The sequence below is a fragment of the Anguilla anguilla genome, chromosome 5 (genome assembly GCF_013347855.1).
Source record: "Anguilla anguilla isolate fAngAng1 chromosome 5, fAngAng1.pri, whole genome shotgun sequence".
NCBI classification, from domain to species: Eukaryota; Metazoa; Chordata; class Actinopteri; order Anguilliformes; family Anguillidae; genus Anguilla; species Anguilla anguilla.
The window spans coordinates 51,041,577-51,055,613 of record NC_049205.1 but is presented as its reverse complement, the minus strand read 5'-3'; the positions used below and the strand labels follow the sequence as shown (position 1 = coordinate 51,055,613).

At 48.2% G+C, this 14,037-nt stretch overlaps 1 protein-coding gene across 5 annotated transcripts in view; it reads right to left on the bottom strand.

Moving 5' to 3' along the window:
• tead1b (TEA domain family member 1b) overlaps positions 1-14,037 on the bottom strand; it is a 55,734-nt gene that overhangs the window by 25,117 nt on the left and 16,580 nt on the right. For all 5 annotated transcript variants that reach the window (XM_035418743.1, XM_035418744.1, XM_035418746.1 and 2 more), the window contains exon 3: positions 9,579-9,802. In XM_035418743.1, coding sequence (XP_035274634.1) covers positions 9,579-9,780 — 202 coding nt within the window. In that variant the 5' untranslated portion in view covers positions 9,781-9,802. The remainder of the gene's footprint in view (positions 1-9,578; positions 9,803-14,037) is intronic.

The following is a 14,037-nucleotide window of genomic DNA, read 5'->3' as shown; positions in this document are numbered from 1 at the left end:
CAATTAAAGGCGAAAAACTATGTCATCAAATCCATTACTGCCGAGGCCAGTCTACTGGTCACGATGTGTGCTAATTAACAGAGTGCAGGTCTGGGGGGGCAGTGGGTGGGGTTATGTGCACAGCATCAAATACACGGCCAGGGAGTCACATGGGCCACTGGACTGATGTAGGTGGACAGGCGGGCGGATTTGGTGGTTACTGTGTGAATACCTGCACCCGCCCCGGGGGATTGCAGCCCAACAGGGACACAGGACGGAGCGCAATGTCAGGAGACACTCCCCCAGGTCCACAGACACAGACTCACAGTTAAATCAATATTTTCAATCTCTGAGGATCAATCTGCCATCTGGAAATGGAGAGAACTTGTTAGTGCCGGCCTGTACGTGTAAATGAAAAGTCAAACTTCATGACCGTGCACCGTTTTCCTTAAGACTCTCCACTTCTTGCTTTCCTTCCTTCTCTTCCTGCTCTTTCACGACCTCTCCCTTTTCACAAGCCAAGGATACAGTTACTTCTTTGTGCATTGCTGGGACATTTTCCTATGCATTGCAAACCTTTAGCATGATAACAGAGGCACATGGGGTCATGTGTCCATTGGTACTTCAGGAAGAGTTTGGCCACTAATGCGGTCTACCTTTATGAGTCTATAATATAAAGTCAACTTGGTTATTCAAGCTTTAATGAAACACTGATCTCTTATAACCTGCTACTTATTCAAGGAAATCCAATTCATGATTTAAAGAATGCCAAAAAAATGTCAATTGAATTTCAATTAATTTCCTGAATTGAAAAATAATAGACTACACTCCGCTCACAACCAAACCAAACAAACCTTCACACTTATTCTTAAACTGAACTGTTGGCGGCTTCAAAGTTATTGATTTTCACAACTTTGTTCAACATATGCATTTTAAAAAAACACAATGAAAAGGACAGATGGTCAATTTTGGTTTGTGAGTGATGTTCTTCACAGGGCGTCTCTCCTTTCCCATGCCCGAGTCCGTGTAGCCTGCAGCGCATTCCACACTGATGCAGACCCTGCGTGACAGTCGCTAACATGCTAATGCAAGCCCACGCTCCTCAACACATGAAGCTATGGACCCACTGGTTGGCTCATCCCACTAAGACACTGTTTTAGAATGTGGATGTGTCCTCAGTGGTCACGCTTGCCCACAGAATTCTGCGTCTTTGGAGGGATAGTCTTTTGGCAGGACATTACACCAATTCGCCTTGCAATGAAATTAAAAAAAAACTATTATTGCCATAATATGCCAACTCACAAGGCCACCACAATAATAACACCATAAATGTGTGTCATTCATAATTTTATTATGACACTTGTAACAGAAGCGGGATGAAATAAGCCAGAAATAATGGTTTGCCCTTCTGACCAAAACACATTTTTGCCACATAGGCTAATAACATAAAAAAAAACCCTAGGAGGAAATTCTGTTTTTATTTGCTCATGTTCAGCAAGATAGCTAGAGCATGACATCTCATTTCAACTTCCATTGAAATTAGGCGCTTTCTCTTCAGGCCATGCTACCAACGGCTGTGTGAATATTATGATCAATAAACAACACAAATGTCAGACAACGAAAGGTGATTGGCTCAAAGAAACAGCAGTAATTATTTTGTTCTAGTTCAAGTCTGGGTCAACGCCCTTGGTAATAAAAAATAAGAAAAGACTTTACAGAACGCAGTGTATTTTTTCCCCCTGCATTTTGGCTCCTTTTGTTCTCCATAAAAAACACAGAATCCTGTGGTAACATGACCACTGGCCCTGAGGTCCGGCTCTGAATACAGACAGTTCCAGGGCCGCATGACTCCAGCAAGCACACAGAGCAGCATGTAACTGGCCATAGCGCTACCTGGGGATCAGCAATGGTCACTTGACACACAGTTCACCTGCACAAGCTACACAGGAAGTTTTCTCTGTGGAGTGAAAAGAAATAGAGGTTGACATCATGCATTGTCTCCATTCTCCTGAATGTCAATTAACAGAGCTAACAGAGGACGCTGCCGCGATTCGGTTTCGGAATACAACTGGGCATTCCTAATAGGAGGAAATTGTTTTGAAATGCGAAAGTGAAAAGCGAACAGGACACAAGAACCAGTTACTCAGGACAGCCTACAAGCGGTCTGAAAGCTTTGTTTAGAGGAACATGCACTTACAGGCTGATTACCCTGCTGCGCATGTTATCTTTTAAGCATTATCGGACTAGCTAGCCTAAATGTGCTTATATTGTACTAGAATCCTAAAACAGCCATTCGCTCCAAAGTTTGCAATTGCTTGCTGTAGATGATTAGCCAGAATGCAAAAAGCAACCTGTGAGTCATCATTTGTGAAAAACCAGCAAAAGCCTTAGCAATGGGTACCCTTATGAATGACACATATTCCATGATTAAGGGTAAGCCTATGAGCAAATATTTCAGCCAGCCAGTCTCAGAGCAGATCAAAGCCAAATGCTTCAAACAGGTAGCAACCTCAGTCATTTTTCACAAAATGATTATTTGCTCTTCTCCATTCTCTGCCAGAAGGCTCCTTGCCACCTTATGAAAAAAAGGTAATACCTCTAACTCTCCACTGATTGGCTGGACATGGCCCTGAGAGGAAATGCAGAGGAATCGCCAACAGGAACAGATCTTATATTTTCCTGGATTTGGTCCTACACTGTCGCTGGAGAGAACAGAGAGGACCAAGGCCTGCCAGACTCAACAGCACAATCACTCGAGATACAATACAAAAGATCACTGAGGGGCCTTAAAAATCCAACACATTAAAAAAAAAAAACATAGATCTCAAAAGCGTACTACATTATGTTTACCCAATTACTACCTCAGCATTCAATATACTATTGTAATCAGAAACATTACCATAGAATGTGTGCACAGACTACATTATTTTAGTCACAGTGCCATCTAACTGGAAAGCAAGACCCCTGCGCACAAATCCATGTCCTAATCAATGAAAAGCATGTGGAAACACGTGAAGCTCTGCATCCTCCACAGGAAGTGATGCGTGCCGCCCCAAACTCCACAGAGGGCCCCCCTGGCACGCGGCACAGGACAGCCAGGGGAGCGTGGACACGCCCAGCGCTCACGGGGTCAAGGCAACGTCCGCTAAGCTCGCACAGGTCAGCACATGCAGGAGCGGGTGGTGGTGAGCCACGGGCTACTGCTCCTGACACAACGCAATTAACACATTACCTCCAGGAATCAGTCAGCGGGCTGCAGCCGACACGGCGCTAATCGATGGACTAACTCCCTGGAGGCTGTACGACGGGTGGCTCACAGTCGCCGTGAACAGTTTTCTGTTTTCACAAAATGGAACTGGTGGCCCATAAAAGTCAAAAGCAGGTATAACTACATGCTGCCCCTTTGTAAACCTTATTGTACAACCAGACAAACCAAAGGGAAAATTAGGAAGAGAAATATTAAAACTTGCGGGTATACAATGGTGTGTTTGGGCTGGTTTCAGGTGTGGACACTGAGAAATAGCTCATGAAATAAAAAAAGCAAAACAGTCAATTTTATAATATCAGAACATCACTCAACACACCCCAGAACACCACATTACTGCAGGTATACATTTTTCCCCACATACATAATTAATAAAAAGCTACCAAAAGCCTCTATAATAGCTGAACATGAAAAATAAACATGAAAGAATGTACTGAACATCACTTCCTTGGATATGTAATTAGGGGCAAATGAAATGAATTTATCTGAAAAGAATTTGCTGCATTTATAAAGCATTATGCTTTCCTTTCCCCCCAACAAACTGCCATATCTAAACGCTTATTTAATTCAGTGCAGTAAAAACCAAGCATTTCTACAGGGAAATTGGGGAACTGGAGGGACGCGATCTGCTGCGCTTTCACCATTCTACATTTCCGCCATCTCCTCCGGTAGACTATCCATTAGTTAGTTCACTGGAATTCAGGTCAGTCCAGTTCCAGTGAAAGCTAGCAAGCCCTAGCTGTCCCTCCCAGATGACACTCTCACACAGCATTCGCACGTGTTTAGCGCGATGGCGGGTGAGCAGCGCCAGGCTGCCCGCGATGCCTGCGGTCTGCGCAGGCGCGGGCGAGGCTGCGCAGTGTCTCGCGCGCTGGCTGAGGGCCAGGGAGAAGCAGGCTGCGGCTCGAAGGCCAGGTAAAGACAGGCAGGGTCAGCTGAGGCCAGGAGGGCTGGGATCGCGTCCACGGCGTCCCAGAAGGCAAAGCGGCGCCCGGTTCCAGATTGGCTGGCAGGGAGACGCGGGGCCGGCCTGGTAATGACTTGGCAGCCCCGCCCGGTGCGCCTGTGCGGTGGATGGCTCTTCATCAAAGCACTCAAGACCACGACGGCTCATGCAGTTAAACAAAAAACCTGCGGTCTGTGCCAAAGACGTGTGTTACGGGGCCCACTCTAATCCTGTAAAACAGGCTTCCTCAACCGGGGTCCAGCAAGTGCCCTGGGAGGGGGCTCACGATGCAAAAAATAGTATTCCGCCTTAAAAATATCATCTTCATAGACATCACATATTGATGCAATCAGGAATGAACAAAAGCCTTCATCCATTACTTTGGCCTTAATTAGCCATTTAAGTTCACTGCCTAAAAAAAAAACATGTATCTTGTATTACAGTAGATAAAAATGTGATTATCCAATAGACAGTCTCCGGCAGCAAGTGCAGTCATACAGGGAAATGCTTCCCGTGTGTACAAACTTGACGGCTCCAGTACATTGCTGCGGTGAAAACTGTAAGGATGTAAAACAAATGTTGCCTTTCTTCTGTAACAAGCGGGCGTACACAACACGCTGTGAAGAATGCGCATGATGCTCCCCCTGCTCCCAGAGACAGATGGCTGTTTCACACATCCTCATTATTACTGCCTGTTGGGCTTCTCGCCTGTGCATGAAAAACATATTGTGATATTTAGGCTGATTCATGATGGCAGACACCAGCGGCTGCCTGACTGCTGTGGGAGCCTGGGATACGCCATGAAAGGCAGGAGGGTAAAGGTGTAGACCTGCACTGGTGCACAAAGCCTATAAAAACATATGATAACAATAACAAAAATAACAATAACAATGATTAGTATTATTATTATTATTATTTCATTTTTTAGCACCTTAGATCACAAACGGGGGGATGTAAACCCTTCTCTAGGGATGCACAATATTGCTGTTATCGGTCAATAACAGATTATATGGAACTTAATATAATCAGCAGACAGGTTAAGATGATGGGTAATACAAAGGGCCAGTATGATGTCAGAAACTGAAATCTCCCTACAGCAAACTCCAATGAAAAAAGGCCAACTGCCAAAGACAACACTGCTCCCACAGCAAACACACGGTCACTGGAGTTCAGCGTCTGTGAGTGCGTTGCTGTTGCTTTTCTCCTGTATGTAGTCTCTGTAAAGAATCTGATAATACTGGGGGGGACAGTGACACTTCCTCCTGACTGACCCCCCCGCCCCCCCAGCTCTGTTTCCCAGGCAGCTGCTCCTCTGAGTCCCGGCACAGCGCCAGCTCCAGCTCCAGAGAGGCTCAGAGCACAAAAAATAAAAAGTCCTCCAGGTAAACACAGCGAAGCGGCAAGTATTAGACACTGTTTTGAGCCAGGAGGCCGTTGCCATAGAGACGGTTGCTAATTAACTGCATTCAGCCGGGGCAATAAAGACGGAATCTCTCCCCGGTGAGCTGGGTGTAAGCGCGCCGCGGTAAAATACCTGCCTTAAGGAGGGACACAGATGGCTCTGCCACTTAAAGCGCAGAATGTGGAGCTCACTGGCATGAGTAAGCAGCACATGCCCAGGACTCAGGGCATGAAATGGGCACACAGACCCCTGCCCTGGCTGTAGGAACCGACACACACAGTTCACAACACACTTATTCACCGGATCAGCTCTCTTGAGCAGGGGAGCCAGGCACAGCCCAGGAAGCCCCTGCTCCAATCACGTGACCAGCAGTGAGAATTACATCACAGATTAGCTCATAATGCACAGAACATGGGGCTGCTAAGTGGCTCATCCTGCTAAGCCTCTTACAGTGCAGTGATGGGCCCCAGTCGGGTACGTGCCTGCACTGACGACGGCCACCAGTCCAGCGGGGTGCAACAGGATTGGCCAATGTGGCCCAGGGAGGGAGTGATTCAGTGTAATCACACACCAGACCTACAGGCTGTCCATGGCTGCTGTACCTGCAGTGTGATGCTCCAGTGTAGAACTGCTAAGTGAAAGTAAGCTGGCAGTACATACAGAGGAGAGGACAGGAGAGGAGGTTTGAGGTTTGCCTGTCTGGGCTCGTCTCACCCGATGGCGGACGATGTGGCTGACAGGAAGGTCTTTGAATACGACTGGACATTCCACACTGGGACAGAAGTGATTGGATCGGAGGTGGGGGGTGGGGGTGGTAGTATTCCCATGGGTACAGGCTGCAGCACACACCTGTCTAAGGAAGGGATCACAAACTCCCTGCTTTCTTTCCAATCGGCAGCCAATTTAGGCCTTGGAGACAAGGCGTGTGGAATCCTAAATTAAGCACTTCAGCTCTGAAACAACCCAAAAAGCAGACACTGCAGCCCTCCAGGATCCCTTGTCCAAGACATCATCTCAAAGCTCTCATCATGTTATCCTGATGAGGCAGGGAAAAAGCTTACACTCAAACAGGGCTGACAGAATGAAGAACAACTGGGCTGCACATTCAATCTATTATTCTTGAAAAATGTGCTTGTCAATGTTGTTATACAGTTAAATGATTCATGGGAACTAAGCAGCCTAACCTAAGAAGAGATATGAATAATACAGTAAGTGCCTCAGCGTGCCCTTCTTTCACCACTGAAAGGCAGTGCTGTTTCCCTTTAACTCAAACTCAGCACAGAGCATACAGCACACTGATCACAGCCCACTTCTCACAGCACACTAATCACAAAACACATCACACTAATCACAACACACAGCATACAGCACACTAATCACAGCCCACTTCTCACAGCACACTAATCACAACACACAGCACACTAATCACAACACACAGCATACAGGACACTAATCACAGCTCACTTCTCACAGCACACTAATCACAACACACAGCACACTAATCACAACACACAGCATACAGGACACTAATCACAGCCCACTTCTCACAGCACACTAATCACAACACACATCACACTAATCACAACACACAGCATACAGGACACTAATCACAGCCCACAGCTCACATCACACTAATCAAAGCACAGAGCACATTGCTCGCATCACACTAATCACAACACACTGCTCACAAGAGAAGCAGCGCACCGTGGTCCCAAAATATCAGATTTTAATATCAGAATTACATCGGTTCAATTACAAGGCCACACACACACACACACACATCTGTGAAAGACGGAGAGTGGCCCACAGCGCCCACATCCTGGCTTGGGCTTTCACAGAGCCTTCTCTCCACTCCGAATATCTACAGCCAGCCTCCTCGTCCCCCAGCACACAGCAAACAATCCGGCCCGCACCTCCTCTCGCCCGTCTTCCTGGAGCCCTTTGTGATTCGCCTCAGGCCACAAAGGGAACGCCACTAAACTGGCTCGCCTAAGTGAGCCAGCACCATATGAATGACCAAAGTTGCCAGAGCAACAGCCCCAGCTAGAACAGCGACTCCAATTCAGAAAAAGCGGCCACTCACCAAACCAAAACAAATCCAAGACAAACACCAAACACATTCTCCAGCGGTAATTAGATGTACTTTTGATGAGGTGAAATTTATGTTTTCACCGAGAGACGAGGGCTTCTGAATAGATGCACCTGGAGAGACCAGCAGGCCATTTTACCTCCAATCACAAAGCAGTCCACAGAGCAACAGAACCCTCAACAATGTTTGGAAACACTACTTCAGAGCCAGTTCATTCCATTTGAGCTTTACTGTACAAACTGGACACTAGAGAAACATACACACAAATGGGACTGAGTAAAAAAATACAATCTTCATTTAACCTTAACTTTTTATTGAATTCAATTTTACTCATCCAGTTTTTACCATCAGTTTTACCATTATTACTGTGGTATCAATATAGTATGAGTTACAGTAAACAATATTATTTGGTTAAGCCTAAATCTGCAACTCTATTTGAGCGGGGCTACATTACCAGCTAATTCGTCCTAGTCATGATTGTAACCATAACGATCAGTTAGCACTCCGGCCCTGTACAGGAGATTGAGCAGAGTAGTGACTAATGGCCACTGGATTGTTTGGGGCTCAAAAGGCTCAGAAAATGGCTGGCTTATTTTAAAACATAACCTTGGGTTTGCGAGTAAGGCTTCCAGTCTTATTTTAAAAATTCATAAGCCGAAGGATGGGAGTTCTCCAGCTCTCTAAGTAAACCCCAGTATATTCCAGCACCTTAAATCTGTTCCGTATTTTTCTTTTTGGACTCAATTTTTAACCCAGACCTTTCTCTCCTAATGTGGGTACGTGCAGATCCACCTCACCGCTGTATTGTCCTCTGTCAGGTCTGGAGAGTGTAGGCTTTTCATCTGAGTGACAGTTATTGAGTTTCTCTATAGAAGTGCATAATGGACACAGATCCCTGTGGGGGATGCAGTGGAGCTGATGACCATTTAAACGCGCGGAGCAGGTAGAGCGCCGCGCGTCAGCCGCGCGTCAGTCCCAGAGCGAGCAGCCACGTCTCTCCCCGCTGATCGCCCGTCGCTGCTCCGAGACCCCACTGCGCCGGCAGCTCGGGGCCTCGCTGCGGGCTTGGATTGGCCAGCAGCGTCATGTGACAGCTGTAAACCCCCCTCTTCCCGACCCTCTCCTCCCCTCCCCCGGGGCCCTCTCTGCTCGGGTTCGACACCGACAGGCTGAGAGACTCAGAGAGAAAATATTCCCTCTTTCCATGACATCACCCGGCCAGGAATGGGGGAGGGGCACAGCTGGTGGCAGCCGCAGTACCATCTGCTCCTGGCTCACACTTCCTGCTGTTCTGCCGCTCCAGAGCGGGGCATTACTGTGGGTCTGTCCCAGCATCTCACCCACCGCTCTGCTGCTCCAGAGTGGGGCATTACTGTGGGTCTGTCCCAGGATCTCACCCACCATTCTGCTGCTCCAGAGCGGGGCATTAATGTGGACCAGCCCCAGCACCTTACCCACCAATGCTCCAATCCAAATTTCTACCACAGTGCTTTTCATCATATCATTTTCCCGCAGCCTTGAGCTATATCAAAAACGCCATCCTTCTATTCTAAAATATACGGTCCATTCAAAAGTTCTTTGACACAGTGGAACTTACAATTGAAATCTCACAGAGCGATATATATTGCATTAAAGAGAGATTCCCCTGAAAAAAGGTGAATAAACTGAAAAAGAACTGAAAGAATATTCCCTCACCCCAGAGATAAACTCCTGTAAATAAGCAACCGACTACATCTTGCAATATGATGCAACGGTACATCAGAGCCTGCCATGCTGATGGCATTCATTTGGGGACTAGGAGAAGGGATGGAGGGGGGGCATGGAAATACCCCAGCACTCCCACATGACTCGGTCGTTTGGAGGTACAGTGGGGGGGAAGGGGGGAGGGGGTACTCACCGTACATCTTGCCCTCGTCGGACAGGATGATCTTGCGGCGGCCGCAGGGCGGGTAGATGGCCAGCGCCTCCTGGAAGCTCTGCTCGATGTCGGGGCTCCACACGCCCTCGGCGTCGTTGTCCATGGGCTTGTCGGCCGAGTCGCTCAGCCGCTCCATGTCCTCGGCGGGGCTCTCGCTGCCGCTCCAGCTGCTGGGATCCATGCTGGCCTCGGCCCACGGCCCGCTGCGGAGGGAGAGAGCGCGCGGCACGGGTCACACGCCGAGCGTCACCCGCCCAGGCCCAGCAGGACTACACCGCTGCGTCCGGCACTGCAGCCTGCCTCTCTCTTCCTTTCACCATTACTCTCAGCTCATTAAAATAACGTCTAGCAGAATTACATGAGGCTATATCAGGGTTTTTCCCTACATAGAGAATTCTAAGGTGGCTGCCTCCATCAAATTTTGAGCCGCCTTCACAGTGCCTGCATGAAAAAACATAAATGAAAGCATTGCGAAAGGAGAGTGGAGTTCGTATCATTTGTAACTGCAATGGCAGCATTACTCTAATGCGGTCCACAACACACCAGGAAAGAAGCTACCCAAGAAGAACGCAAAGTGGGTCATGTGCCTTTTTTTCCTTGACGGTGGACTGCACGATGTTGTTCTCCACGCCTGATATACTCAAAAAAGTTTCCTAAATGACATCCCATCAGTTTAATGTCTTTAACCAGTGGTCAGGCTATAGCCCATGAAATGCAGTGTCTTTGTAATGCAGGACCTTTCTAAGTCTGCATTTTATACTAATGCACTTACGTCCTAAAAATAACTATTTTTGCTAACATGCAAATTCGCAATAATACAATAAATATAAGGAATTTATCATTTAATTGCGACACTTGTCACAAAAGCAAGGTGAAACAGCAGGATTAGCAGGACAAAATAAGATCCAAATAATGTTCTGGCGTTCTGAACTAAACAAACTTTTTGGCACACAGGCAATTTCGGTTATAATTTACTCATTTTCGACTTCTCATTCAAATTAAGCACCTCACTCTCTTTGAATCTCGCAATGCTACCAACGGCTGTGTAAATCTTATGATCAATAAACAACACCGAAAAACAACGGGCTCAAACAAAAAGCTATAATTACTTTGTTGTGGTTCAAGTCTGGGTCATCGCCCATTGCAATCTTTAGAAAAGACTTCTGAATATCTGCGTTTCTAGACCTCATTGTGTTCTTGCCTAAAAAGCACAGAATCTTTCACTAATGCGACCACTGTCAACTTTGCAGATATGGCCCACAGAGTAACCATTTCTTTTAAAAAGAGAGTTTGCGAGGAGGAGAACGGTAAGGCCAGATAAAAGGATAGTGTCTGAAAAGGACATTGATGGCTGTTAAAAAGGATCATTCACATTGCTAACACGATGTGGCAAATCTGGTCACATGATCACGATTAAAGTACCACCTCAGCCTCATTCTGAGCCAGGGGAAAAACCCTGAACACAACCAGCACAGGTTATATAAATCACCTTTTCCACAATATGAATACACTTGCGGTCCAATCTCTTTATAATAAAAAGGCATTCCAATAAAACCGGTAACAGAAGAATTTAAGAGATCAGCTCGACATTTAAACACAACTGAACCCAATAAAACGGGCCGGCAGGGACATTAACATGGAGGGGATGGCGTGAGCCGAGGACTCGGGCGAGAATACCCTTAAATCATTAATCCCAGCCAGCTGCGGACTGCAGAAACAGCGCCATGCCGCCGCTATTAAACCCTTCATCAAGGCGCCCGCCCCGCCCCGCTCCAGTGTGCAGGGCTGTCAGAAGGTCTCTTAAATCCGGAGGGAATTCAGCCTGAGGGTCGGTCAACAAGCGTTTATAGGGCCCAATGAAAGCAAGCGCCCGGTCCGAAAACACCCAGAGCAAACCGGGGATCGTTTCAGAGCTCAGGCTAAATAAAACAAGAATCCTGTCAGGGAGGGGAAAATATACACCTTTTAATCCCCCCGCCCCGAGGGGCTACAGTGGCTCACTTTTATCGGGATTTCTCCGTTTCCACTGCGTTCCCAGTGTAAACATTCTGCCCCGATTCAAGCTCATAGAAAAGCCCCATTAAATCGCACCCATTAACTCTGATCAGGCACGAGCCACAGGAAACTGCATCACAAGTCAAGACCAGGATCAAAACTTTCACTAAAACTACCAACCTTAGACCAAAAAAAAGTATCTCTCTGTCTCTGTCTCTCTCTCTCTCTCTCCGTTTCTTTCTCTCGCTCTGTCACACACACACACACCCCCTTTCTCTCAGGGCAGGGCCCTATTCATGAGGCTGACCCGTTGTAAAGCGGGCTCAGCAGCCTGCGTTTCTTCCAGAAGAGGGGGAGGGGGACGGAGGGAAAAAAAAAGGGGGAAAAGAAAAGACAAAACCTCCCGGAGAGAGAGAGTGAAGGGAGCCCGTGCTGAATTCAGATGACTGCTGACGCTGCAGAACCCGGCTCGCGGACTGACGAGAGCGAGAGAAAATGTCCACTCCGACCGCTAAACGGTTTCCCCTCCCTCTCTCCCTCCTTCCCTCCCTCCAAACTGAATAATGAACCGCACTCTCTAATCACTTCCAGCACGGCTCTGCGCACAATGCGCCCGGGCTGGCCGGCTTCTGCCTCTTACACAACGGCCTCCCCGCTTCGGTAACTGCGACAGACTGAAGCTCCGGGGGTTAAGGGGCAGGTTTGTGGAGCTTCACTCAGATAAACCCGTTTGGCTCCGGGACGTCCTTTCAGATTCTCCATGGGGGTTGGAGTTTTTTTACTTTACACAACTGCGCGGGCCGGTGCGTTTCCTGGGTTCATCGCGCCGGTGTGAGAGCCGACGCGGGACCGCGAGCGGACGGCTTCGCGGCGCGGGACGATGACGACACCCGAGAGCCGCGGCTCCGCTTCCCGGCAGACGGCCCACGCGGCTGACGCACCGGCGCGCTTCCACAGGTGGTTTCCCGAAACGCGGCCCGTCAGGAAACAGAGCCTCTCGCACTGGGACGCGCCGCTAATCGCTAACTTCCTGTCCGACAACCGCAGCCAAGCTGAGGGTTTGGACTGCGAGCGACATTTATATTAACGCGTCTCTGCCACCTCTGTGGCCTGCCGTCTCACATTACCCCACAGAAAAATAAAAGCCAAAGGCATTTTTAAACCCATAGTCGGGTTTTTCTTTTGTTCTTTCACACACTGGCAAATGGACAGAAGAAAAGAAAAGTTTTGTAGGACTTTTTATTCATTTTGGGTCCGCAGGGCCCCTGCGTCCTGAGAGGCTAAGTGTCGTGTCAGAGAAAGGGCAGTGGTCCGAGCCCTGCTCCAGGGACAGGGGGTTACCGCTCATTCTAAAACAGCTTTGACTCCACTGAGACCCAGACCCATACCCATCCTTCAACAAGCTCCAGCTGGAGGCTACACTGGGGTAAAAATGTGCTGTATTCATAAAATAACATAACGAAAATTAACATTGAAACAATGAGCTCTGCCAGACTGAATCATCCATATTTTTCCAGCATCAGAACATTAAAAAGGTCAACCCCCCCCCCCCCTCCGCTCCCTGTACCATTCAGCAGTAAATAAAACCTGCTGCCACATTACACAGCGCAGCGAGAACAGCGGCACAACTTTAGAACGCGCTGGTGGCTCTGAGCCCACCAGACCGGGCCCGGCTCATTCGCGCGTCCCAGGCAACGGCGCGGTGAGTCAGGCCCGGCCGGCCGGCCACGCCCCGGTGGAAGCCGCGATTCATTAACCGGAACGCACGTTACAGCACCGGGAGAAAAAAATCGATAGCTGACAAACTACTTAATCCCCGTGCAAGGCTGCAGTCACTCCGGGGTCATTTTTCCGCAGCATAAATCACTTAAACAATTTACCTCTGCCACTGTTTAAATGCCCGACATCGCTCAGGGGAGCACTTCTTTAAATCCAGATCAATGCCGCCTTAAAAGTCCGCTGTGACGACGATCATTTCCGTATAAATGGGTCTGCCCGCGGAGACGAAGTTCCATTAGGAAGTCACGCCGGGGCACCAGGACTCCGTCTCCGCGCTTTCAATTAATCCCAACATTTACATTTCTTTCCTTCTCCCGCAGCGTCCGCTTCTCCCAGGGCTGAGGGAAAAGGTGGCGTTCTACAGAGGGCGGCGGAAGCGCTGGAGATTTTGGACCTACAGAGGTCGCCGTACGAGCTTCGCCTGAAGGGGCTGTTCTGTCTTTAAGGGGCACAGGGAGATGTACGATGTGCCTACCTGCGCCATCAGCTCGATAAAGACCAATCCGTTCCACAGACTTTCATGACAAATGAAGAGGCGTACTGCCCTACTATGGAGACGATTTACTGCATCCAGTGATTAAATACACAACCTTGAACAACTCAAAGTGCATAAAATGAAGAGACAAGATGAAATCATTAATAGGCCACATCCAGTTGTTGGTGG